Below are 27,343 nucleotides of genomic sequence, written 5' to 3'. Positions count from 1 at the left end.
GGGTTCAAGGGATATATTTAAGGGTCTTACACAGAAACTGTGGTGGAGTCAATGAATGTTGATGTTTGCTTTCTGACAAAGATGAATTTTAAATATATGGAAATATGTGATTGTGATTAAAGTGTTTTTTTTTTGTTTTTTTTTGCCACCAAGCTGCTGACAATCAAAACAAAAACCTGCAGGGAAAAAAATATTATTACATTAATTTGGATAGATTTCAGCATGAAAAAATAATATTAATAACAGGCTTATAAGATTTTTTAAAAATAAATAAAATGTAGAAAGTAATGAAGACTAAAAAGAAAAAGTTGTATTTATTTAGTTATTTAGAATTAATCTTTTTTTTTTCTTTATAGAGTGAGAATATTTTATCAACATTTTCCAATTTATGAATTTTATGAAAGAAAAAAATATGCGAGGTCTTGGGATTTTGAAAGGAAAGGGGTTTGAGGTGCTCAGGATTAGACTATGAACTAAAATTCATTATCCCCATTCAAGCATGTTGTCCTTTAACAACAGAGTTAAACCGAGAGGTATTCAGTAACAAAAGCAGGTCTTATGACTATGGGGTGTCACACACACACACACTGTGTATGGATCACATAATCTAAGTACAAAGACTAGCCCATATCTAATAAAGTACACCGTGGTTTCTCAAAAAACAAACAACCAATAAAGTCACTCAAATAGATGCCGCCCATCCATGGGGGTCGATCAGAGGCTACTTGTACAAATTTCCATTTATTTGGTCAGGGCCGCAGCATGGTTTTTACAGTGTGCTATAAAGGCCGATGGAGGTGTGGAGGGAGGTGTGTGTGGGTTTTCTGCTGGTCCCAACCAGTAAAGGAAGCTGAGACCAGTTGTTCATTCACTACCGGAATAAAACAACATCCCAGACTGTCTTCAAACGGGGGACAAGGTAAGGTCCTGTGTCCTGTGTGTTTCCTTTGTCTTCATTTAGCGACCTACAATATGAGTGAAATTTAAAAACAGGGAAAACTACATTTACACTGTACCCATAGTTAATTTATCATTTAAAATAATACGGTTTTATTTAGGTGTTATTTAGGTGTTATTTAGGTGTTATTTAAATATAGGTAAATTATAATTATTTTTCGTAAGTCCAGTTATGATCAGGCTGCTAGGCCACAGGATGTAGTTTCACATACACTTCGAAATCCAAATTCTTTTTAAAAATAACAATTAAAAAAAAATTCAGTAGTATAATACGTGAGAAATTAGATCGAGTAGGCTGCAGTCAATTCGGCGTGTTTGGGGTATTTTGAATAGGCCATAATGATATTTTTCTATATTTCAGAGCAATATTTGTGATTACACGTTAGTGTGTAACCATTATATAACAATATGTTATTGAATGGGGCTTTGGGTTTTGGATCAATGCTCGAGCCAAAATACAAAATGAATAATAGTCAAACATTGAATATTCACCACGGGCAAAGTGCGATATTCATGACGCAGCCGCAGTAAACAGACAAGGAGCAGAGCAACAATCATTATTACATTAAAATGCTCAGTAAAACATATGATGGTCTGTTCGCTTGAGTCCAGCTTTTGAAGGGCGTTTCCAAACTTCATGGGGGGTGGGCAGGTGTTGTGATAAGAGGAGGGTGGGCCTATATTACAGGGTCCAGTGTCCTGTGCGCAGCTCTGAGGTTCAGCGTGGTTATTAATTAGGAGGAATTAATGAGTTACAGCGCGGGGTTCGCCTCCTCCTGGTGGCCTGGTGGGAAAGCGCACCCTCACTTCTCATTGTATTAAACCCACTTCACACTGGAGTCGTTTTGTAACTTGTAATGCGACCAAAACCTTTATCCAATGTTTCCCCCTTTTTTCTGATCACGCACGACTAATTCACGACCCAAACGAGCCGATTGTTAACAAAACCATGTATGTTTCAGAAGCTGGACAAGGATCCGTCCAGATACGCAGAACTTTAATTTACATGGCAGAGATGGTTTAAAAAAAAAAAAAAAAAGACCCGTCGAATTGCTAAATATAACTATAACTAAAATATGTTATAATTAATTCATATGCTAAAATATGACTTGTTTTCTGCTGAGGAATGAAAAACAAATAAATGAAGTTTTATTATTAGTTATTATTAATGGGGTTTACAGTGAAAAATAACACGGACGCATTCACAAAAATGTGCATAGTTTATTATAACATTAAAGAATTAGAATCAGTGTTATTGCCAGCTACAGCAAAGAACACTTTACAGTACTAGGAATTTGTCTTTGTGTCTGGAGCACATTACAGCGTTTATTGTTGTCAAAGGTATTTAGCAGTAGGACTGTAAAATGGCTGGAAATCTAACGGCGCCGTGTACACCTGTGTTACAAACAGCATCCAGTCACCTCAGATGACTTCACTTCTCTCTGCTCTGCGCAGCTGGAGTCGAGTTTAAACGCTCCCATGTACAAGTAGCGGAGGGAGGGAGCCGCCGAGAGGTGGGTGCAGGAGGAGGTGATGGTGGGGTGACACCCTTTGCAACAAACCTGCCCACTGCAGCCCGGGCCGTGATGCTGCCTGTGTGGGGATAAATGACTTCAGTCAGTGCTGTGAGGCTTCAGAGCCGGGGCAGGTTGAGGCCAGAGAACAGGGAGCTCACACACGCACACACACACACACACACACACACACAGGCTGCACAGTCTGTGAATGACTGGATTTCTTCTGTCAAGCTGGTGTCGCAGATGGAGAATAGTTAGAGAGTATCTTTGCAGTAAATGATTTTTGAAGTTAAAATGCAGTGTGCTGATTCAGTTCACCGCTAAACACATCTGAAGGGATTTGTAGTTTTTCTTTTCAAACAGAAACAACAATAAAGATTTTTGGATAAACAGCGGTATTTTTTTAATGAACCACGGACATAACCAGGTATAAATCACGGCAAAACACAACAGATTTTTTTTTCTACATTTAGTTTCTTGCACCCAGTTATGACTTTTACACTTTCCATCATATATTCGTTTAATATTAATATTTGGATCATGTCCGTCTTGCAGGATAGCCATCATGGATGTGCCACTGGAGGGGATTAACACAGCAAACGCGAGAGCTCTGTTGCTGACATGTGTGACTCTGTTGTTCTCCCTCCACCTGTGGCGGTGGTTCCGGCAGCGGTCGATCCCATCCCCGCCCGGTCCCTTCGCCTGGCCGATCGTCGGGAACGCTGCGCAGCTCGGCAACGCGCCGCACTTGTATTTTTCGCGCATGGCGGAGAAATATGGCAACGTCTTCCAGATCAAACTGGGCAGTCGGACCGTGGTGGTGCTGAACGGGGACGCGATCAAACAGGCGCTGGTCAAGCAGGGCACTGATTTCGCCGGTAGACCGGACTTCACATCCTTCCAGTACGTGTCCGAAGGGAAAAGCATGGCGTTTGGCACCACCTCGGAGTGGTGGAAGGCGCAACGCAAAGTGGCACACTCCACTGTGCGGATGTTCTCCACCGGGGACGCGCGCACCAAAAAGACATTTGAGCACCACGTCATCTGCGAGGTCAGAGAGCTGCTGAGGCTGTTTGTGGAGAAAACCAAGGAGGAGAAGTATTTCCAGCCCCTGGACTACCTCGTGGTGTCCATAGCCAACATCATGAGCGCGGTGTGCTTTGGGAAGAGGTACTCCTATGAGGACGAGGAGTTTCGGCAAGTGATCGGCAGGAACGACCAGTTCACCCAAACAGTGGGAGCAGGGAGCATAGTGGACGTGATGCCCTGGCTCCAGTACTTCCCCAACCCCGTCAAAACCATATTTGACAACTTCAAGAGGCTCAACCTGGAGTTTGGCATGTTCATTCGAAATAAAGTCATTGAACACAGAAAGACAATCCAGTCCAACACCATCAGGGACATGACCGATGCTTTGATTGTGGCGCTGGAACAGATGAGAGGTAAAACAGAGCTTTCTTTAGGGAAGGACTACGCACCCCCTATTCTTGGGGATATATTTGGAGCAAGTCAAGACACACTGTCAACTGCCCTGCAGTGGATCGTCCTCATACTTGTCAAGTAAGCAGCTCTTCTTAAGATTTTAGAAAGATCATGTTGAGGCTCTGTGAGATGATTGAATAACAGCCAGTATAAGTGATAATGAATCAGTTAGTAACTGTCCAGACTTGAGGATGTTCAGTAGCACTTGTGTTATGTAACATGTGAGTGTACCTCAGTAGGAGAGCTGAGGCACAGGCAGGTACTGGCAGTCTAGCATGAAGCGCTGAAACCGCATAGTAGGGAGAGAGAATGAAGTGCCCAGTCAGCATTTCACGTAGTAAGATCTTTGTTTTTGTGTTTAACACCAGCAGTGCCCTGATCAGCGGTTCGGTGTAATACAAAGCCTTGAGCTTTTAGTTTTAAAAGAAGACATAGTTGTTCAGTTTCTGTTGAACATTTTGAAAACTGTGCACTGGGACTTTGAGCTGATTGAGGGGTAATAATGAACAAACGAGGTCTTCAGATTACATTGTCTAGTTGAGACAGTTGCTGACTCTTGCCTTACCTGACCAAGTCTAAGAAGAGGTTTCACCTGTGAATGTAGGTATCCTGAGCTGCAGCTGCGTCTCCAGCGAGAGGTGGACAAGGTGGTGGATCGCAGTCAACTCCCCTCCATCGAGGACCAGGTGCGGCTGCCTTATGTCATGGCCTTCATCTATGAGGTGATGCGCTTCACAAGCTTTGTCCCTCTCACCATCCCCCACTCCACCACCACAGACACCTCCATCATGGGCTACACCATCCCAAAGAACACAGTCGTCTTCATCAACCAGTGGTCCATTAACCACAATCCATCCATTTGGTCCCACCCAGAGACCTTTGACCCCGAGCGTTTCCTGGATCAGAATGGAGCCCTGAACAAGGACCTGACCAGCAGCGTGCTCATCTTCTCCCTGGGTAAGCGGCGCTGCATCGGTGAGGAGCTGTCGAAGATGCAGCTCTTCCTCTTCACAGCCCTCATCACCCACCAGTGTCACATCACTCCAGACCCGGCCAGACCTCCCAAACTGGGCTACAACTACGGCCTGACTCTGAAACCTCACACGTACGTCATAGCAGTGTCTCTGCGTGACAATATGGCAGCGCTGGATGCAGCCGCCAAGCAGCTCCCTGCTGAGCAGGTCGAGAGTAAACCCTCAACAGACACAGACAAACAATAAATAAAATCAAATGTCAAATTACAATGATGAAGGCCAAAACACAAAAGACTTAAGAACTACTACTATGAAACTATATTTATATGCAGAAATCTCAGGCTGATTTCTTATCCTTTACTCAATGTTTTAAAACATGACTGATGAGAGTGATTAAACTGTAATAGTCTGATTAATAACTTATTTCTAAATATTCCAGTACCAGACAGGAACAGGTGTGGCATCTGTTTTGCAGGAGACTGTGTGCACTGTGCATACAACGCCACATCAGCACTTCGTCACACATGAATCTCTTGCTACATCAATCACAATCTGACATACACTTAGCATCTTCTTTTGATTCATCAAGGGTGGAGGGGCTGCAAGGAGCTGCACATCAGCAGCCTCCAGCCTGAAGCAGAGCTCAGCTCAGGCAGCGCTGTGGTTACAGGAGCTTGAGGCCTGAGAAGCTGCTGCAAACACACCCATGTGATTTTAGTTTGCATTCCACTGCTGAAGAATTTACTTGGCACAACATAGTGTAACATGCATCGTGTAAAAAAAAAAAAAAACTATCAAGTTATCAGCTTTTTAGGAATCACCTTGTGTATCCCCTTTTTAAGGCAATGTCAAACGTATGAAAACATAATCAAAACTGGAGTTAGAAGATTTGAAGCAATCTAATCATCTAAAACCAGACTCCGGACTAACCATCAGTGATTCAACGTGAAGTGCTTCAGCTGTAATGTCCACTACCATAAAATGTTACAGTTACTAACATGTAGTTTTTTTAAATATATATATAGTACGAAAGCATAGATACTCAGGAATGATGCCTATGAAATGCCAAATACCATTTTAACTAGAGTGCATTTTGAAAGGCATATAGGCATCTGAAAGCTACGATTGATGCTGTTTGAAAGGACAATGGTACACCCAACAGACCTGCTGCGAGTACTGGTTATGTCTGTGAACTGCTGTCCAATGTATGAATGAGAAGATGAGTATTAGATCAGTGTTATTTAGCCGCTTTTTATTAGTCACAAAGGTTTTGTTTAAGTTTGAATGTTGTAGGATGCTGCTGTATGAAAAAAAAAAAAAAAAAACACACACAATCTGTCATGCACAAGTTGCCAGTAACCAAACTATTTCTACTTCATGCATTTAGACACTGTCGGGCTTTTTTTTTTTTTTTCATAGACTCATGACTTACTTTCTGTCTCCTCGTGGGACATGCACTGACTGTGAAGTCTTGGATTTGAGCATTTGCTAGGCATGTTGGAATAATGTCATTCAAGTAAACCTTCAAAATAAAAGGTTACTGTTAGTGTTTTAATGTTTTAGTTAATCACAATATGTCAGTTGATTCCTAGTGAGACTAGCTGTGACATACAGCTTCCTAAAAGAGACAATGTTAACCTCTGCGTATTGATTTTGTCCTAGTTTAAATGGAAACAGCAAAGGAGTGAACCCACTACTGAGCTTACATGAGTTGTCATAAAATGTTGTATTGTAATTTGGGAACTCTACAAATGGATAATATTCAATATAACCAACAGGATGCTGTTCAAGAAATGCAAAAAATCCAAAAATTTACAGTACCATTACCTCAAATGTTTCTTCTATAGAAATGTACAAATGAGATTGGGTGGTACAGTCTGCTTTCATATGTGTCAGCCCAACCTAACCCCCCCCCTCACTACAGGGTAAAGTGTATACATAATGGATGGATAAGTCAGATGAGTGAAGCAAAAAAAAAAAAAAACCCAAAAAACAATAAATAACATGTAAAATACAGTACTTTAAGCTTTTGACCAGCTGTGACATTGCTCTGTTATGTATTTCTTCAACACACTTGCCTTAAAGTTGTTTAAAATATTGCGATTAATAAACTTTATCTCATCTTAATGAATGCTCTAACAATTCCTTTGTGTCTTAAGTGATACAACAGTGACATTTGAAACGCTACAGAGTGAGATCCAATGCACAGTTTCTTTCTTTTGGCTGCTCCTGTTAGGGGTTGCCACAGAGGATCAGTTGATCCACATGATTGATTTGGCACAGGTTTTATGCCGGATGCCCTTCCTGACACAACCCTCTCATTTAATCATGCTTAGGACTGACACTAAGAACACAGCCTTGTGCAATATCAGCAGCTCAGTCTAATGGCCCCTGGTCTTCCAAGGCTGTCTCCCATCCCAGTACTAACCAGGGCCGACCCTACTTAGCTTCTGTGAGCTGACCGGATCCGCCACTCTCAGTGGGATCCAATGCAGTCAAAATTTAAAAAAAATGTATAAAGGCAGTTGGTTGGTTGGTTTGTTTGAAAGATTTCACACCAGTGTGATTTTGCATAGATGCTGATCAGGCAAAGCTCATTAATATAACATTTCATACACCATGAAAAAAATGCAACACACTTCTGGCAACTCTCCAGGTCAGGTGGGAACAAAAGGGAAGTGTTTGGGAGATTCCTTTCCATGCACAGTATTTTATCTCCCCCTGCCAGAACATCCTGTACTTGATCAGTGAGTGGCTTGCAGCCAGCCAGCCAGACAACATTCGGAGTGCGTGACAAATTCAGATAAAGCTACAGCTGATGATTACTGATATGGCTCTCTCCATACTCCCTTTCCTCTCTTTTTACAAATACAAAATTAAAACCTAAGACTAAATAGTGCCAATGAAGTCATGTGTGGCAACGCTCCAAGCACAATCTTTAGCCATTGGAAGGAAAACAAGTTTTTGCACCTCTGTGGTGAAATGCAGAGTTGGACTGCGCAGAGCGATCAGCAAACACAAACCAGCTAAAGAGTGCAAAGAAGTTGACTGTCATGGTTGATAGGGCTGATCCAATGGGTCTTGAGTTACAATATCAGACAATATCATCCTGCAGGGGTTATTGCTTTTGTTGCATTTCCCTCCTTGCATTACAGGAAGCTTTAGAAGGAAGCAGACTGGTAATATAATGATACAATCGCAGACCTGTGTTCTCTTGAAAATTGAATAGAAGTGAAACACACGGAAAACATGAATAACTGTGGCGCATGTTGATTAAAAAGACTGGGGTAACATGACATGGGGCACAGTAAAGCAGGTGCTGATACACATCGTAAGAAAGAACGGCGGCGACTTAAGCCTGCTTTCAAAGGTGAAATATTGCATGAAGTAGCAGTAAGACACATCTTATGTCATTACGTCTTAAACCTGTCAAGGCTGCATTAACAAGATTATCATGAATCTCTCCATTTAAGCTTGTATCCTGCATTGGCTGAGGAAAAAAAACGAGTACACATGCAGCACGTACACACCAGATCTTTCTGATGTTGACTGAGACTTGTGTAACTTTGACATAGCTGAGCTTAAGCAGTGATTTTAGGGTTATATGGAGATATGAATGAATGATTGCAAGATTGTACAGATGTGGTTAGGATGGAGAAGGCTGCTGGCTGTTGAGCCCGACTAATAGGAGCTGTGGAATGGAAGAACAGTGGCCCTGAAATGTTGGAACATCAATGCGTGCCTGAAGTCAGTACTGTATTAGCAATGTCAAGACTGAGGTCAAGACAAACGTGATAACACAGGTTCAGTTCAGACAGAAAGAGCAGAGCAGAATGAGTAAAGGTGAAGACATGATGATCTGTACATTACACTTAATGCATGTGAGCGATCAGTGCATAAACATGTTGAAGTCTTCGGCAAAGCAGGGAACTGTTCTATGGCAGCAGGTTCATTGGGTTAACTTCATTTTTTCTTTTGATAATCCTGTAGTCATGCCTCAGTAAAGCACTAAGTAAACGCCTGCATTATTACATAATGTTGAAGTGTCTTCTTGCGGAGGGTGTTTTACAGGCACATATAAATTTGTGGTTAAAGAAGTTACCCCAAACTAATGTCAACAGTTAACAGGCGGGTATGAGACAAACTGCCAGGAGAAGTCTAACAAAAGCAAAGAGGTGACCTGAGTTGCTTTTGACACAGCAGTGTTTTATTCACATCCATTTGTCTCTTCTGTGTGGAATTTGAACTTGACAAAAAAAAAGACAACTCTAACCTGCACCATAGGGTCTTGCATTGCACACCAGCATGCACAGACACCAAGATTAGATGCAATCACACCCAGAGACATACTATGCAAAGTCTGTAAATAGACAGAGTAGGCTTCCTTCATATTTAAGAAAAGAAAAACATCTATTTCTGCAGACGTCTGAAGTCAGACATCTGAACATGCACAGAAAATCAGTCACGGAAAGGGGAAGTTTTCTGCATAAACAAACACCTGTGCTTCTTTGAGAGGCATCTACTGATTCCTAGAAAAAACAAACAAAAAAAAAAAAAAAAAGCTGTAATATCTGTAATATGACTAGATTAGCGAGACAGTCGCCTGAAACTGATCCAGTAGCAAATTCGCAAGATATCTGGGTGAAAGGGAAGCAATGCCTTACAATGCCACCATCAGTCCTCCTCATGCAGGAGCCTACTTGTTACATTTTTTGATTGTGGATTGAGATCAATTTAGTTTATAACACAATCACTGTAGAATTTAATTATAAGTTACATATCACATAACTTGTGAGAGGGTATGCATCTGCACAGCAATAAAACTAACAAGCACACAAATGACAAACTGGCAAATCATATCAGGATTGCACAGATTTAATTACAGACCTCAGTACCATTAATCATTCTGCACTCACTGCCCCGGACACTATATAATATTGTCTCTATATGTAGTGTATCAGACTTCATATAACTTGAGGAACATTGCACTTGCTTTGGCATTTGAAAAATAAATCACATACATCCATTGTGCTATTAGAAAAATGTGAAATGTGACAAAAACAAAAAGTTATAATTTCACAATGTTGCAGTTCTAAAACATAAATGGAGTAACATTACCCAAATCCTCCGAAGTAAACAAAACTAGAGGTTTCATACATTGTGCATGCCTCTAATACATCACAATATGGAAACCTTAACATCATAATTAGGAATGCGTAAATATTACAAAATCTTCAGAAACATTCAAACATTATTTTAGTCTGAGCAGATCACATATTAGTGGAATGCAACAATATGCACCATCACATCACTTGGCTCTCCTGCTTTATTCCTTACAGTGTTACTAGATAGCCAGTCTGGATCGGCCCTTAACCAGCCCCTTCCACAGGTGGAAACAAGCTTCTCCCCTTCAGTGACTACATTTACATGCATACCTGTAGTGTTTTTAAAAAACTACCATCTAACTCTATTATTAGTTCTGTGCACTGATGAAGCCCGATCATCTTTGTGACTACATTTATAAAAAGGCAGGAAAAATGGTTGACAATGTGGGGTGTTTTTTACATTGACTGAAACCTGAGAAAAAATTTAATTGAACCTAATTCGGGATAATTGGGTGTTATATATGCAGTGTAATAGGAACCCTCTATAAACATCAAACCCTTTTTAACTTGGCACACCAAGTAAAAATCATAATAAAACATCTGTCTCCATAAAATGTACTATGGATTAAACAGTTTTAAAAACAATATAAAGCACATAAAATGTAAGCAACATGAGGAAATGTCTAATAAGGATATAGGTAGTCTGCCCGAAAGAAAAACCTTCCTCAGATGTTCCAACAAAAACGGTGGATTAAAGACTTCTTTTGTGTGTGTGTTTTTTTTTTTCCAGTGATCCAGTGACGGCACACTAAGCACAGGACTTATGAGCTACACTCTCAAATTACAAAAATGAAATACCCAGTGTCAATTTGTAACCAGGGCTTACACAAATCACAAATGCATGGAATGACGTACATATAACTAAACTGTGATATAAACAAATGTGAAAAGTCCTACTCAGACTACCAAGCAAAATGATACAGCAAGGGCTGTTGACACATCTGTGTCAGCGTGGGCCAGGAAAAACATTAAAACCCTACTGCACATTGTGCTAAGAGTGGACTTCATATTGGACCATGGGATAAACTACAGTTACACTGGAGTGACACGCATGCAGGAGCTGAGAATAGGGAACTGAACAATAGATGCCTTCAATGGACAGATGCCACGACCAGCAAACCACGGTGCATCAGCTCTCATAAGAAGAGATAATAAAAGAGATCGTCTGTGTTTACTGCATAACCAATTAACTTTACAAAGTCTGTATGTAAATGTAGCCAGTGCAAAGGTATAGAGGCAGAGAGATGAGGGCAGGAGGTCGTCCACTGGTCAGAGCGTTCCAAGATCTTTGTTTGGGTGCACCATTGTCTGATGTGCTTTTGTCATTGCCACTTGAATGTGTGGTGGGAGACACAACAAAAAAAAAAAAAAAAAAAAAAAACAGGACGGAACGGGAAGGAACAACAAGCCCTGTGAGTCACTTGCCCAAAAAGTGACAGGAATTTGTTGCCAAGGAAACCAACTAAACTTCAGTCAGACTGGAGTTATACTTACCATCAGAGAAATCAGAGCTTGACTGTCTGCTACACAACGCTCACTAAATTCACTATAATTTACAATTCATTTGATTTCTCTAACAATTAAAATCAATAAAAATCCACCTCAAACACTTGACAGGAACAGATTTGATGATATAAGAGAGGGAAAACTTTCACTGGTTTGGTACAACCAGCTGTTTAAAGTTGATTTTTCACCAATAAAATTTTTGACAAGCACAACATTGGACACAAGTCTTATTTAAAAGTACAAAGGACAGAGGAGCACACTGATCCCACTAATGATATAATGCCACAACAAACCTGCTTCCACTCACAGAGTGAATTAAAATGCTGGCCTCCCAATACATACAACAGTATATCATACACATATACACACACACACACCCTTGTGGCACATAGAAAAAACATTTCCAAAAGAATGTGCTACTGCATGATGTTGTCACATGGCGAGTGCTGGGCAGAGTAAGTCCAGCTCCTTTTGTGCCTCTTCATCCTGAGGAAAAACCGTTATTTAAAATACAATCAAATGTCTATACATGCTAGATGTCTATATATGCTAAGGCAGCGGGCCATATCACTGATGAATTTTTTAAAGAGAGCTGAGAAAAGGCAGAAGGAATGACCTACTGAGACAGATACATTAATATGCAACTGCAATGAAGTTCACCTCTTTGGAAGAAGCCTTCGCTGAACAAGCAGCTTCACACATCTTCCTAGCTTCTTCCCTCTGCCCCAGGTCTTTGTAGCACTGCCAAAGAAAAGAACACAAACTGTCAAAGCATTGCTTAGTCCCAGTAGGATCCCCCTGAACAGTCCACATTTTACAACTGGAATCTGACTGACCTTGGCTAGAAACACATAGTTGACTTTGGAATATCCTGGATGGATCTCTTCAACCTGAATAAAAAAAAAAAAAAAAAGAAAAACAGAGAAAAAGGTTCGGTTCATTATACAGACAGAAGTACGACTCTAGCACTGTATGTAAAATACAACAAGCAGTAAATCTGTAATGGTAGCTGCCAGTATAGCTTAAACTACTGTAGGTTACTCATATTTTAATTTCAGTGGTTTCTGTTTAAACAAAGATAGGGATCTTCACATGGCTGAAGGTCTGTATCATTATAAAGGTGAATTCATATTAAATTAATGTTTCTTGACCCATATTTACCCTTCTTTACAAAGCCACAGTTAGTAGAGCACAGATAACCACAGGTTAGAGGCCGGGGACCTCCTATAATCTCACAGGATGTATTTGTTAAAGCTCGACAGCCTCTCTGGAGGCTCTTCCCCAGGTCACGAGCAACATGTCATAACAGGGACCACTTAACTCAAATTGATGGGTGAGACACACAAGATGTGAAGAAGAGGCATGCACAGGAATATTGGCCAGAAGCAAAATTCATTTCTCTACTATATAAACATTGAAAATGTGGGAACACAGATTAAGCCTTTCCAAACACAGAGGTTTGATCTTTGAATATTCGGTACAGGAGTGACCTGAAGGCATGTTGCAAGTAAATTAGATAATCGGAAAACTGTATGTTGTATGTTTCATTAATCAGGGCTGCTCAGATGAGACAAGCAATCAGATAAACAGTAGGAACATAAAAACAATTATCCATAAGATCAGTCTTAGGTCAACCTATCCCAGCAGCAAGTCTTGTAACTTTCTAAAATGAAAAGTCACAAGAACGCATTACACTAAATTATGAAATGTATGACTGGCAAGAATGTGCGTTATCCCCATGTCTGCCTTTTTAATGTGGGCTGAAGCAGCATAAACACCTTTTCATTTAGATGTGGACAAAATGTTCTACAGACTCATTATGAGCATACGCCAGTCTTAAGCCATTGAACGTCGCCACATGGGGAAAAAAAAGCACCTTAAGAAAATTTTTCAGTGCATCTTCAACTGTGGCACTTGGAGGTTCTCCAAATAGTGCAGCTGCAACTTTCCTCTCAATCCATGATAACTGAGCCACCTGCAAAAAAACAAACACGTCATGTGAGAAGACGATCATGCAAATTTGAGAACAAAAGAATACGAGGTTAGAAAAAAGTCTTTCACTGCCCTCTCTGGTTGAAAGCTTCAACTGTGTTTCTCATGCGGGGTGTGACTGGGTGCGGTCAGAAATGTGCTTTGTTGCAACTGTAACTGTAACCACACCCATCAGTGATGTCACAGTGCTCCTGGAGTAAACGTACGTTGCTGCTGCAAGTTAAACCACTGGAGGTCAGCAGGATTTTAGTGCGTGTTAAGTTACTCTTTAAGAAATCATTAAATGAACAGCTGTTAATAATAATGGCCATCAACAACTGTCGATCCGGGTTTTGCTACGGCTGATACCAGTGTTGATTTTTAGAAATCAGGGGAGCCAATGGACGATTCACAATACAGATTATTTTTCGCCTATACAATCAGGTAATGTCATTTTAAGCGTACTTTCTCAACTTAACCTGGTTTTCTTTGGGGAAAAAAAAGAAGTCATATGTCCATCAATGGAAGAACAGATTTCTAATTGGTGAGGGTTAGCCCAATGCTTCAATTCACTGTCCATAAATGGACCGTAAATATACCTTCTTGTGTTCTTGTGTAATTGCATAAGGATTATGTATAATTCATAAGAAGGTTAGTGGTGATTGTAAACCACCACTAACAATTTACTCATGCTGATCCATGCAAATGAGCCATGTGGAGTGAAGTTACCCGTTTATCTGTTTAAATTATGTTAAAAACGGCTCAAATCAGCCCAATTGATCGGATGGTGGACTACCTAAAAACTAGAGATGGGCCCCATCCAATCAGATGTCGGCATCAGGTCCGATATTGGCATCATTTGCTAATCAGATATCGGATGGACAGGGACGATCCACTCATCGATCCATATACCAGTCCACGCTGGACCATGAACCCACCATAACCTAACGCATAGAGTGATCTTTCTTCATCTCCTACCACATTCACTGGGAATCCAAGACAGTGAATATATTATATTTTTTAAATATTTTTGTTCATCATATTTTCTCGTCCTGGATTTTGGTGGTGAATCATTGTCTTGTTAGTTTCGTAAACACTGCATGTTTTTCTTTTCGCCCCAATGACATACTTGTCCATCGTTCAAACCTACAGATGTCTAGTCAGTGGGAAACGGAGACCAGTGAGAAATTGCCATGGCAGTGGATTTGTTGTTGTACGTCCCTAAAATGGGTTCAGGGTGCTCAGACCCAAAATAATAGTTCTACCTTCTACATGTTCTGATATGAAGGGGGGGGGGGGCACCAAGGAGAGATGTCCTGCCCTGGCAAGCCTCCCCACAGTTTGAGAAACACTGCCCTAACGTAACATATTTTGAGACGCCTCACTGATCCAGATACCACTCCACATCTCACTATAAACGTCACTCTGTAACCAAGTCAGCAAATAACATTAGTTGTTGGTTTGACTAAGATGTCATTTGTTTGGAAATGCTGAAAAAGAAAGACAGCTAGTTGGAATGTGTGTAATGCCAGCATGCTGAGGATGGAGGTTGCATCGTACAATAACAGTACAACCAATTACTCAAGTACCTGCCAAGGTTTGATGTGAAAGAGTAACAAAGGTTGCAATAAATGCATGGCAACCCAAAGGCTAACTAAAGGGATTACAGAAATTTCAGTTTGCTCGATAACCAACAGTCTGTTGTGTCAAATGTCAGATGTTGCAGCCTGTTGGAGCACTTGAAGGCCAGTTACAATCTGCCATCCAGAAAATACATTTCAGAGACTGTTTTAGCCGAACAATACAACCAAGTTAGTACTGAATACAATACAATAAAAAAATAGTGGTGTGTGGTTTATTTTGTCCCCATGGTGTAACCTTAAGAACAAGACCAATGACAAAAATGGTCTGTATCGGCAGTTGTGTATCAGAATCGGCTAGGAGCTGAAAAGATATGGATCGCCCAATCTCTATATCTCTTGTAGCTTTTTACCCCTTCAAAGTAACTACTTCCTCGAGCAATCAACTGTGAATCTAAGTGTTTTAACAGTTATTGGAAATCAAATTAACAATTCTTTTATAAAACTGAATACCTGAAAAAATTTCTTGTGAAGACTGGTCACTCCAGTCAAAAAAACCCACACTGTGACTCTTCCAATATTCCTATGACCACATGTACCCTGTACATTGACACTTTTCACTGGTGATAATGACCAGGAGAAGCCTAGGTCAAACACGTAATGTTCCTGCCTCGCACCATTCATCAGAGCAATGTGTAATTGCAGGTGTAGCATGGCTCTGGCGTCATCACAGGATCTCTCAAACAGAACTGCTGCTGGCTGAATGCAAACAGTAGATCATTGTTGGACATGAACGAACCACAGACAGTCAATAAAACTCAATCCTTGAAAATATCAGGTATTACTGCTCCACTAAATTTGCACTGTCCCTCACTCCCCTGGTGCAAACAGTGTAGGTGAATGTTATAACTTAATCAGCACAATCTCAGTAATGGTTTCCTTCCTTTGAAGCAGTTAGTTTGACAGCTGGCACACACCGTAACTGGCAGTTATGTGCTCATAGAGCACGCAACAGCAAAATGTCTGTCAGCCTCTAAATGAAAAGAATTCATCATCACACTATTTAAAAAAAAAAAAACAAAAAAAAACAGGTGGTCATTAGATGACTGACAAACAAGACATGATGGCCATAGAAACAATTATAAGCTGCATCAAAAACAACCGCCTGCACTCAAAGAACATGAGCCAAATAGAAACAGGATGAAAATATCTCCATGCTATAATCTGATTTAAAGCTAACAATGGCTGGTGTTAACCTCCCGTAGCGTTTTCTGCAAATATCGCAGAGGGAAAAACAAACCTTAGGGAAACCTAAACAGTGGGAATGAATGAGGGGAAACCGTGGGTGGGATAGCAAAGAGAGGTGGGGGTGCATACAGACTTCTCTGCCTCCGTAAATACACTGTGTGTCAATGTGAGGGGGGATGTAAGTGATACATGTGTTGTATGGCTCACATACAGCATAGCACCAGCGGCCCAGCAGGTAGTAGGACATGGGGTCACGGGGCTTCAGCTCGATGGCTTTATCCAAATGATCCTGAGAGGGGAGACAGACAGGAGAAGATTTTCACTGTTGATTCATGACATGTCTGTTGTTTCCACTGCCTTCTGTTCTGACCTGATCTGTCCTGCTTCACCAACTCACAAGTATTTCACAAACACCTCTCACACACGCAAGCCAAACGACCACACAACCCCGACGGTCATGCACCCTCCCACGTTCTTTTCCATTCTCCCTCTCTCAGGTGTTTTTTTTTGTATCTTCCCTCTCCAGTTCTCTTTCACCTGCCAAGAGTGTTGCAGGTACACAGTGTTTGGGGAAAGCCGTTGACAGAAGATAGCATGCTACGTGCTGTTGTTCCATTCTCCCTCTTATGCAACTGAATGGTGGTAGGAGTGTCTTACTGGCTTAAGTGATATGAATAGCCATTCCTGTCTAAGGGCATGGTAGGAGCACTAACCAAGATGTATGGGAAATATATACAGTGGCAATGTGAGTCCCTTGGAATTAACTGTTTTTCTCTATCAATTTACTATAAATTGTGATCCGATCTCCAACTTAACAATAGACAAACACAATCTACTTAAGCTGATAACACACAAACAATTCTAACTTTTCATGTGTTTATTGAACACAGACATTACACATTCGCAGTGCTGGAGGAAAAGGAAAGTGAACCCTTAAGAGTTAATCGTTGACCCAGTCTCCTCCAGCAGCAATGACTTGAAGCAAGTGTTTCCAGTAGCTCTGGATCAGACCTGCACAATGTTTAGGAGGAATTTTGGACCATTCCTCTTTACACCAGACACCCTACACATTCTAAACTTATATCATCAACTGGACTCCAGATATGCAAACTATTGTCTTAGTTTATGTGTTCACTAACTTGGTCTATGCCTTCACTGTGAAGGTTTAATGGGCATGTTTACTAAAGACACATCTGAGCGGATGTCCTGACAAAGCCTCATTGCCTTCAGGTGGCCCTGGAAAACCAGTAAATTCCAAGGGGTTCACATACTTTGTCTTGTCACTGTTCATGCAACAGCGCAAGTACTTCATTAAACAGTTACAACTTCAGAACGTCCAGTCTGAGAAAACAGCATATGAATATAATTCTGTGTTTGTTAGTCTGTGTTAGACAATTTACCTTAAAGATATATCCATTCTTTATCTTGTTCTGTACTGTGTCATATTCTGCCATAATTCCACACATTATGGCATACCTGTGGAGAGATAGTATATTGATATGAGTTGTCTACAGGTCATCATTGGCAGTATTTACAGATTTTAAGGAATAAGATTGAAACAAATAACTTATTTAAATTTTAATTAATAAAATTTAATTTTAAAATCAAAAATAAAAAAATAATTAATAAATAATTTAATTTAATAATTTAAATGTATGTTCCCTGCATCCAAAAAGCAGTTATTGCTCCTAAAGAAGACACTCCTTAATTCAGTCCTTAATTCAGCCAGTTCATTCAGCCACTTGAAACATTGACACTGCCCAACAAGATCACCTCACTATGCTACATCTTTACATTGCAGACATACTGAACAACATTAGGTGACCATAACGTCCTATTCTCTGGTGATATGTGTCTGTATGTAATTTGAAAAACCTCAATCTCGCATTTTGAGCCTGTCTGACAAGGATTTAATTAAACTGTAGGATTTACAATGCCAGGAACAGCAAGAGTTTTTGTTTGCCCAGTCCTGACTTACAACAATGCAGAAGTCAGGTAGTAAAGTTTTGCATGAGTGGCAGGATTGGAGAAAAGTTTGGCAGCTCCTTTCACTCACACCGCCTTTTTTCTGAGTCAGTAACAATTATCCAAACAAATGGGCACTGAAAAACCACAATGTCCACTGTACTTAAGCAAGACCCCTCATTAGACAACATTAGCAGAGATAAGCTGCTTCACCTTACTCCTTGACTCGCTAATTAATTCACTGACTTGGACCAGTGGGCAGGTGGAGGGAAAAGTGATTTCAGCCTTGGGATCTGTAAGTCAGCATGACACTGAGGGTTTGGAGTGGAGCAGAGAGCAATGATCAAAGTCTTTTCACCATGCGGCTGCTTCAATCCTGCTGGTACTCTCAAACACCATGGAGTGACATACACACCTTTTTATGTGGATCAGTGGGTACAAATGCCATCTAACAGTGTTGTCTGAGATGGTGGTGCCGATGGCAGATGGAATCTGCAACTGTGCGTGTGTGTACTTAGGTGTTTGGTAAGTCTGAATAGATTTTTTCTTAAACGGGGAATGATTCACGGTGGTCTAGTGCTCTTGTAGTCGCTGGCAACCTTCGTCTCTGGATAATGATCAGCAACAGTATGCTGACAGATCACATATAGGTATGAAAAGAAAAGAGTGAGATGCACTAGTGAGTCGTTTACAAATTATAGTACATGGTTTCTAGGTAATTACACAAATAAATTACATTAAAATAACGGTAAGTAGTGGCAAGTATGAATCCATGACAACACTTCACCTAGTACCTGAAAATGCAAAAAAAAAAAAAAAAAACAAGATGAAAAGCCATGCGAACATTAATCTTTGTGCTAACAATTATTACTGCAATTTAACTATGGGCTATGTGGAAATTAACAGTGATAAGTACTAACCACATCACTAAGTGCCCTAAATTTTTGTTGTAAAGCAAACAAAGGTAGATAATTTATGTGCAACTGTAACCAAAAGCAGTGTTTGTTTTTGTAAGGCAGTGAAGGGTGTGGCCATGCTGCCGCTGGTTGGCCCTCACCGAGTAGAGAGATCCACAGCATCACAAAAAGCAGACGATATTTGTCTACTGTTGCGCTGCCTGGATTCCAATCAAAACAAACAGCTCGATGTAAAGGCTTTGAGCAAAACCACTTCCATTTCGAACACGTGTGCATGTGAAACATTGGATGGTTTGACACATAGAGGCATCATTTGACATCATCAACAATGTCAGGTACCAGGAGAATCAAATTGTTTGGTATTCAGTTGTTTTCCCAGTTTCGTAAATTAGCCTATTTTGTATGTTTTTAGCAAATGCGGGACATTTCTGTACAGCATACTCTAGTATTTTTGTTTATGGCCAAAGACCTGCAAACTAATAATGTTCAGGCTTAGTTACTCCATAGTTCAGTGCAACCATAATTATCAAAAGGTTCAAAAGCTAACACGTTCAAATAAAATTTAACCTGGTAAATACTAGTTATAGTCATGGTGACTATAACATTTGACTCAAAACACTAAGGACAGCCTCACATATCTCCTCACAAGACTGTAAACAGCAATGCAACACTATATCTGAAACAAGTAAATTATTAAGCAAAAATCAATTGACAACAATTTGATAAATGATTAATCTATTTCTCAAATGCTGATTTTTCCTTTTCTAGTTCAAGTTAAAGTTTTACCATTAGGTTTCAGAGAGCTACCTCAACAAAACTGATTAATTCAGAAAATTCCATCTGCATGTGAACCGCTAATAAAAATAATCATTAGTTGCAGCTTTATTTAGTATGATCTCCAAACACACAGAGATGAACTTCTCTTCATTCTTTGAAATCACACACCATGCTCTGTGACTTTAGAAGTTCATAACAAACTACCAACCTCAGCTGGCTGCAATCTTCAGAGGTTTGGGTTACCGACTAGTCATTTTGCCGTTCCAACAAGCATGCTGTAATATGCTTATTAAACACAATAAATCTGTGGTGAGATAAGAACAGCGACCAGAGCAGCATACCAGAGAGGAAAAGCAGTCATAGCTAAGACTGAACGCTGTCCAGGTGAGGGCTATGGGAGAGATTGCTAAACATGGAGTCTACCGCAAGCCATATTTTTTACTTCTCTCGAAGTTATTGTGTTTAATGTGCTCATCCCTACCTCAACCTATGCAGCAGCTGGGTGTGAGCTGGGGCACAGTGCAGTGACTCGCAAGCAGACTCGACACCCACAGTCCCTCCTGCTTATCAGTGGGGACTTCAATCAAGCCTCACTCTCTTCTACTCTCACTACTTTCACCCAGTACATGAAGTGCTATACCAGGGAGAAGAACCTCTGTGTGGAGATCACTGTGCCAATTCAGAGGGTACACGCTGAGCATAAAGCCCTGCTTGACAAGAAGAAGAGGGGTTTCATTTCAGGGGACACAGACGAGCAGAGGAGAGTTCAACATAAACTCAAGTATAAGACCAGGTACAGCTACATGAAGAAGCTGGAGGATCGGCTGAAGCAGAATAATGCACGAGATGTGTGGAGAGACCTGAAGACAATCTCTGGGCAGAGCATAGTCAGAGGGGCAGATGAAGGAGACCAGCACTGGGCCAACGAATCAAATCTGTTTTTCAACAAATTCGATTCCAATCCCACTTCCTCTATCACCCTTCACCCCCCCCCCCCCCCCCCCCCCCCTTCACACATGTCCAGTCCAGCAACCACCATCCTCCAATTATTTTCACCTTCACCCCCTCCACCCCCCATCTTTACAGCACTTCACACCACGCCCCTCCACAACCAGCCACTCACAGCCCCCCATCTCCCTCTGTCCAGCTCTGTCCCCCCCTCACTCCCCTCTCTCCTGAACATCGGAACAGGTGAGGAGAGAATTAAGGTGGCTGAAGAAGAGGAAAGCTGTAGGGCCAGACGACCTCAGCCCCAGATTGCTCAGGAACTGTGCTGATCATCTCTTTGAGGTGGTCATGTACATCTTCAACCTGAGCCTTAGTCTGCCAAGGCTGCCTTAGTGAGCCAAACCACTACAGACCTGTCACCTTGACCTTCCACCTGATGAAGACAATGGAGAGGCACATTTGCAGCCCCCGCTCCGTGGTGAGCAAAGCGATGGACCCACTGCAGTTTGCCTACAGTCCAAACATCAGGGTGGATGATGCTGTCATCCACCTGCTGCCTCCCAAACAGTGGAGGCTCTGAGCAGGTCCTTCAGCAGCAGGCAGATTACAGCCTCACTGTAGAAAGGAGCATTACCACAGATTTTTCTATCCCACCACTGTAAAACTGTACAACTCAACAGTTTAGTTGTACTCTGGTGATGTTTTTTTTCATTGCTAATGTAAATATTTATTTAACCTTGTACTGTATTGCTAAATTAACATTTATTTTCTACTAATTTATATTTTGCTTTCTTGTACTTTTTTTGTGAATACTTCAAAATTGCACAATTTTTGATTGCATGCACACTTTACTCAACAAAACACAAGCAAAAAAACATATATATGAGCTTTTCAATACATGCAGGAGATGTGTGTTGATTTGATCTTACGCAACATATCTAGTGTCATTGTGCAAAACAGCACCTGGTCTTCAGTCGAGAGGCAGGGGCAGGGCATAGAGAGGGGAAGAAAGCATATAAGGGTATGGGATGTGAATGTGGGATGTGAATGTGAGAGGTGTGTGTAGCCCCAGGAGCCTACCCGCTCTTGCTTATCCTTTCCTTTCTTCTCTGGGTTGAGCTACTATCTCTTGTGTACTGTCTCAGGGAAAAAACGGGAAATATCAAGAGGAGGAGGAAAGATGGGCGGCAGCAAAACATGACAGGGAGGATGAGAGAAAGACAGAACACTTAATTGCGCAAGGTTAGTCTGCATTTTTACTGCGGCTCAGTGAAATCCCCTACTCTGCTGGGCAAAAACAAAAGGGCCTAACTGTCAGCTGCTTGGTGGAAACAGCAGATTGATTACAGCTTTCAAATCCAAACATAGAGGGCTCATTCAAAGACAAAGAGGGCCAGGCAGGACTCCAGGCTAAAACTTGTACAGAAAGAGGAGGAGGAACTTGAGAAATTCAAGGACGTGTGTGAGACTGTGTGGGAGTGTGTGTAGCGTGCCGATATTCTTAGCCCATGATAGAATGAGCTGAGTATTTTGTATTTAGGGGAGGTTGGATCTGTGGCTGCGTGCCAAGAGCCCACATTGAGAACGCAGTGAAGTTTAAGAATAGACGGAGCACAGTACTCCCACGGAGACACTAACGATGACTGTGGCTAACAAAAGCACATGTATGACATAAAGTTGAACTTGAAGAGGTCAACGTGATCCAGTCCCCCCTCACCCCACTTTGGCTGACACAGGCTCCCTGCTTAATCTGCAGCTCCATCAGAGAAGTTGCTGAATACATGATAGGATCCTTACAAACGCACGTAAAAACAAAACATGTATCATTTTGGTCCTCTATACACATCCAACTCCAAAATAATCCACATTCATCTCTCCTGAGAAAGGTACAGAGATGTGATGTGTGACAATATACAGTGCATGGTCTCCTGTGAAGTGATGACGTACATGGACATCAGATACATTCATCATTTTGCGTTATTAAATGGCCAATGGATAGAGTCAGAAAGGATGCTGCATATTTTTTGACTGCATGAGCATCAATTTTCACATGTGCATCAACAGTTTAGAAGAAGCTAAAATTAGAAGAAGCTAAAAGAAGAAAAAGATGCTAAAATCTTCTTGTAACATACAGCAAATAGTAAATAAGCCTATTTATGTGGGATTAGTAACAGCTTGCTACTGCATGTTTAAAACAAGAAACAGGGTTCATGTCCAGGGTCCTCCTAAAGGTACAGTCCAATAAATGAGGGTCGTTCCAGTTGACCTGAAGGTTTTGTGGACCTGTTCATTCAAGTCTAAAGCTAATTCCAAAGACACAGCATATTCACTAACATCTGTGACTCAGTAAGCTTCAGATACAATAAAGAAGGTATGTTGACTGTCCTTCTCGCCTGACCTGCTGAGCTATGACCCAAAGTGAATATCTATTAAGGTCACTGGGATTTACTGGCCACAATTTCTGAACATACCCTGTGTCCTTAAAAAGAATTCATCAATTTCTTAAAAAAATATAAATCAATCAAATATTGCTAAAATCATTTGGTGGGAATGTAATTGTACAGTTTGCTTCAAGCTTCCTGGTTATAAAGAGTAATTTGATACTTTGAATTTAGATAAGCATAACACTGTTGGTGTTTTATAAAATATGAAACACTTTAGAAAGAAGATTTTGTTGAAGATCCGATACTTGTCTTTTTACGATTATACCCAGCTCTGGTGTGTCAAAGACTATGAATGAGCAACAGCAGGAGCCATCACTGGCATCTCACCACTTCCTGACATTACCTGCTCACTTCATTGACAACAAACTACTACAAATTACCTGTTCATGTGTTGGTAATCTTGCATGCAAACCTGAGCTTTGTCTTAATCGTTTTTATTTGTGCATGCATTTCTGAAGTTTGAAAATGCTGATATAAAACTGTAAGTTGCACATTGTTTGGGAATTCAGCATCCATTCAAACCCTTTCCAAGTCATTAAGAGTAGAGGGAAATAAAAGGTTTAAAAAGCCATTCATTCACTCAGGCTATGTAAAGAAGTAGTTTCAGTGGCAGAGCAGGAACTGACAGGCAATGTGTCTAAACAACATCTGCCAAATTGTGACAAGCTGGACAGCATTCAGGAAAACAGGTGACAAGTTTTCTCACGGCATCGCTACACTAAGTAAACAGTTACCTCTGACATAAACTTTCTTGCAACACTGCTTGGCACCATCCCCAGTGCCTGGCTCTTCCCTTTTCAAAGAGCGTCTTTACCTACTTTGCCCTGTCCATTCAACTTACACAGCATTTCTGCTCAGTTTAAGAACCTTACAAATTCCCCTAGTGGATATAGGATTAAGCATTAAGCTCATTTAAAGCTGTTGCTCTTAATTAACTAAACAAACATGGCCTTCTATTTCACTTGACATCTTGAGTGCAGCAGTATGTGCAAGGGCTACTGCGAATTAGTCCCTAATGAACATGACAAATAATGCTGCTGGCTCGAGCAGGAGGCCTACGCCTATTTTCCATGAGAAAACTTCACACGCATGTATATATAATATAACCGCAAGTTCTGCCACAACAATGCAGTACATTAAATACAGAAAATATTACGATCCAGATGCACATCCACAATGCCTTGGTGCCACATGCATCAGTACTGTACTGTAAGCAGGTAAAGCTGCACTGTGAAGCAAACACCAACATACGGAAATGGCAAAGTGCGTGAAGATCATTAATGACAGGGGTTATTCCAGGGTAGCTGTCATGCTATCTGAATGAAATAAACCTAGGCTGCGTTTGCTGTGTTTCCTGAAAGTGGATGTGATGTTATTAGATGGATGAAATGATTGGGAGGCAAGCTATTATTGCCTCACAAACATGCATGTCTGCATTTAACAATGATTTACTTTATTTATTAACAACTCTGCCTATTTTAAGACATAATGTGTGCCTTTTTCCATTCTAGGTGCATTTGCTGAACTGCCCAAAGAAAGATTATCCAAGGCAGGGGAACAGCTATGTCAGGTGACATGTCACTCAAAAGTGCAGGGCCTCAACACCCCTCATATGGGAAAAGTACCTGTTTAATGCTTTCATTTTGTCTCTTAGCATTTATTGAACAAGTCTAACTGGATTTAGAACTCGACAACAGATGATTCAAATAATGGGGCCCAATGACAGCAAGTCACATATCATAAATCCTTGATTTGCTTTAGAAATGCCAGTACAAACAAAGCTATTTTTTTTATCTACAAAAAGTAGATGGCTATGAAAAATCTTTTACATTTACGCATTACACCTTTATAAGATGGCATGTGGACAGAAGGAAGCACATCAAACTTACCACTGATGACTTTCAGCACATGTAGGGTTTAGGGCCACTGCGTCCTCTCCAACTTTCTTCCCTAAGAGAAAAGGTAGACAATAGATAATGAGGGTTGGACATTCTTGTTCATGAAGCATGTGTTGACTGAGAAAACACAACAGAACATATATAAATCAAGAGACATCATAGGGCTCTAGATTAAAGCAATAAAAACAGAAGTGATATGAAATGCAATCCAGAAACAGAGCTCAGTTTCAAATCATTCATCACTCAGTGGAAAGTTTCTCATTACATCTGCTCTATTAATATCCACCTGAATGTTTGATATGATGTCCTGTTACGCTGAATATCTATGTCTCTAATACTCTCAAATGCTCTGACACAGGTGTCTTTGTAGGAAGCACCTGGCCAGCTCTAATTAGAGGCACACTGATAAGGAAGGATTACAGAGAAATAGGTCAATCCAGTCTGAACTTCAGCAGAATCACAGAAGCACCTCTGTTTGAGGAGAAAAAACTCTTTGTGATCTGCTTGAGTGTAACACAAGATGAGTGTGTAGAGTCACTGTAACCTGCTTTAAAGGCTCAATGGATTTCCTAAAAAAGGCAAATGTTTTGAGGCAAAGAATTTGTATTTCCCACTGCATGAGCTGGGTCTAAAACAAATTTTGCCAGCAACTCAAATTGATTGTAGGAATACAGAATTGCGTGGATTTGGATTTTCCACATGAGACAATGACATTTGGGGTTTGGCCAGTATAAATAGCTGTGGTTATTACAGTATTACAGTGCAGGATCTCACATCCAGACTGAGATGCTTAGCATATGAGGCATAAAATAAGGTTTAGTAAATTACCAGTTTCTGCATGGGTTTTCTTCTCCTCCAGAGTGCAGCTTACGTCATGAACATCACAGTAAGCTCGAGTTAGCCGCCAAAGATATTCTGAGTTGTGTCCAAGCTAGAGAAGTATGAAGAAAGTGTTAAGACACTGATCTGTATTCAGCTGCAGGGAGCACACATGTATACATTGAATGTATGCAGAGCTAAGATCCAGATGAACACACCTCCTCTCTCTGCTCTAATAGGATGCTGAGACTTTCCCTTTTATCACAATCAGTGCCATGATGCAAGCGGTCAATCCTCTCAAGGAGGACAGATAACCTGTCCGCAGGCGCTTCGTCATCTGTCTGTTCGGCGTCACTTGCCTCTTCTTCTTCAGAGTCTGTCAGAGCAGTAATGTACCTGAAAGCACAAACACAAAGAGGGAGCAAATTGATAAAAGGAAAGCTGTAGCCTCAGTTTGCTGCCAGGATGTACAATTAAACTTCACTAGTGTGAATCAGAAAGCTAAACTGAAAAGCTAGGTGGTCCCGCTCGATAGACTAAATTTTGCCAGTGTTCCTAAATTACAAGACGGCAGCCTGTGTCTCACTTATTCAGTCTTTAGCCATCTTCTACGGTATTGACTGCAATGGAAAAAAAAAAAAAAAAAAAAAAAAAAACTCAGCTGAGGAATCTCAATCAAAATCCTGTCTTAATGAGAATTTTTACAAGCTGTCTTCTGCATGATGCTGATTATAGAGGATCCATTTTCAGCGCCTGTTTACACACAAATACCACCCGGGTTGTTTACATAAGTGGGTCCCTTCATTGTTTATAAATACTAGCTATTAAATATCTTGACGTCTTCACGTGGATACCCGAAGGCTTTTTCATGAACGCAGTTTTTTCAGGATGAGGCACGCAACACTCACATTAGATGTTTTATGGTGCTCTTTCAATTACTTTAAGTATGCACTAACACCCTAAGCTAATACTTGAGGAGCAGCAGTAAAGAAAATTTTTAAAAAAGTGCCATATTAACGATATAGGTAAAATGAAAGACATAGGCAAGGGTGAAAATATGTAAAGCCACTATTAAGTGTTGGCAGAGCCTGCATGTGCGTCATTGGTGGTTAAGGGAATATTTTGGGCTGTGAGCCATGGTTCTAGAGGGATGTGTCAGTGCGGGCCACAGACAG

General features: G+C 40.9%; 2 protein-coding genes across 8 annotated transcripts in view; one reads left to right on the top strand and one right to left on the bottom strand.

The window, feature by feature from the left end:
- The first annotated feature begins 696 nt into the window (after positions 1 to 696).
- cyp1b1 (cytochrome P450, family 1, subfamily B, polypeptide 1) lies at positions 697 to 7,057 on the top strand. Of its 5 annotated transcripts, none has more exons than XM_026309729.1 (4): positions 697 to 919; positions 2,413 to 2,471; positions 3,030 to 4,034; positions 4,561 to 7,057. In XM_026309729.1, exons 3-4 carry the CDS (start codon positions 3,040 to 3,042, stop codon positions 5,174 to 5,176), a joined length of 1,611 nt encoding a protein of 536 aa, XP_026165514.1. In that variant the 5' UTR covers positions 697 to 919; positions 2,413 to 2,471; positions 3,030 to 3,039; the 3' UTR covers positions 5,177 to 7,057. The 5 variants fall into 5 exon arrangements, with proteins under 5 accessions (XP_026165514.1, XP_026165513.1, XP_026165511.1 ...); XM_026309728.2 differs by having other exon boundaries at positions 2,368 to 2,471; XM_026309726.1 differs by having other exon boundaries at positions 2,368 to 2,601.
- A 2,732-nt stretch (positions 7,058 to 9,789) lies between these two features.
- Positions 9,790 to 27,343, bottom strand: part of rmdn2 (regulator of microtubule dynamics 2) — a 28,267-nt gene continuing 10,713 nt past the window's right edge. For all 3 annotated transcript variants that reach the window (XM_026309483.1, XM_026309482.1, XM_026309484.1), the window contains 9 exons: positions 26,387 to 26,564; positions 26,178 to 26,280; positions 25,341 to 25,401; positions 17,801 to 17,876; positions 16,612 to 16,689; positions 13,478 to 13,576; positions 12,438 to 12,491; positions 12,262 to 12,342; positions 9,790 to 12,087 (listed from right to left, as the gene is read on the bottom strand). In XM_026309483.1, the coding sequence (XP_026165268.1) occupies positions 12,034 to 12,087; positions 12,262 to 12,342; positions 12,438 to 12,491; positions 13,478 to 13,576; positions 16,612 to 16,689; positions 17,801 to 17,876; positions 25,341 to 25,401; positions 26,178 to 26,280; positions 26,387 to 26,564 (784 nt within the window). In that variant the 3' untranslated portion in view covers positions 9,790 to 12,033. The remainder of the gene's footprint in view (positions 12,088 to 12,261; positions 12,343 to 12,437; positions 12,492 to 13,477; positions 13,577 to 16,611; positions 16,690 to 17,800; positions 17,877 to 25,340; positions 25,402 to 26,177; positions 26,281 to 26,386; positions 26,565 to 27,343) is intronic.

Source organism: Mastacembelus armatus, chromosome 15 (genome assembly GCF_900324485.2).
Source record: "Mastacembelus armatus chromosome 15, fMasArm1.2, whole genome shotgun sequence".
NCBI lineage: Eukaryota > Metazoa > Chordata > Actinopteri > Synbranchiformes > Mastacembelidae > Mastacembelus > Mastacembelus armatus.
Note: the sequence above shows the minus strand (reverse complement) of the source record. Positions and strands in the feature narration are given on the sequence as shown.

Excerpts from the sequence above, each read along its gene's own strand:
- cyp1b1 (XM_026309729.1), top strand. The coding sequence starts at position 3,040 with ATGGATGTGCCACTGGAGGGGATTAACACAGCAAACGCGAGAGCTCTG. Across the intron at positions 4,035-4,560 it reads ATCGTCCTCATACTTGTCAA|GTATCCTGAGCTGCAGCTGC; the intron begins GTAAGCAGCTCT and ends CTGTGAATGTAG.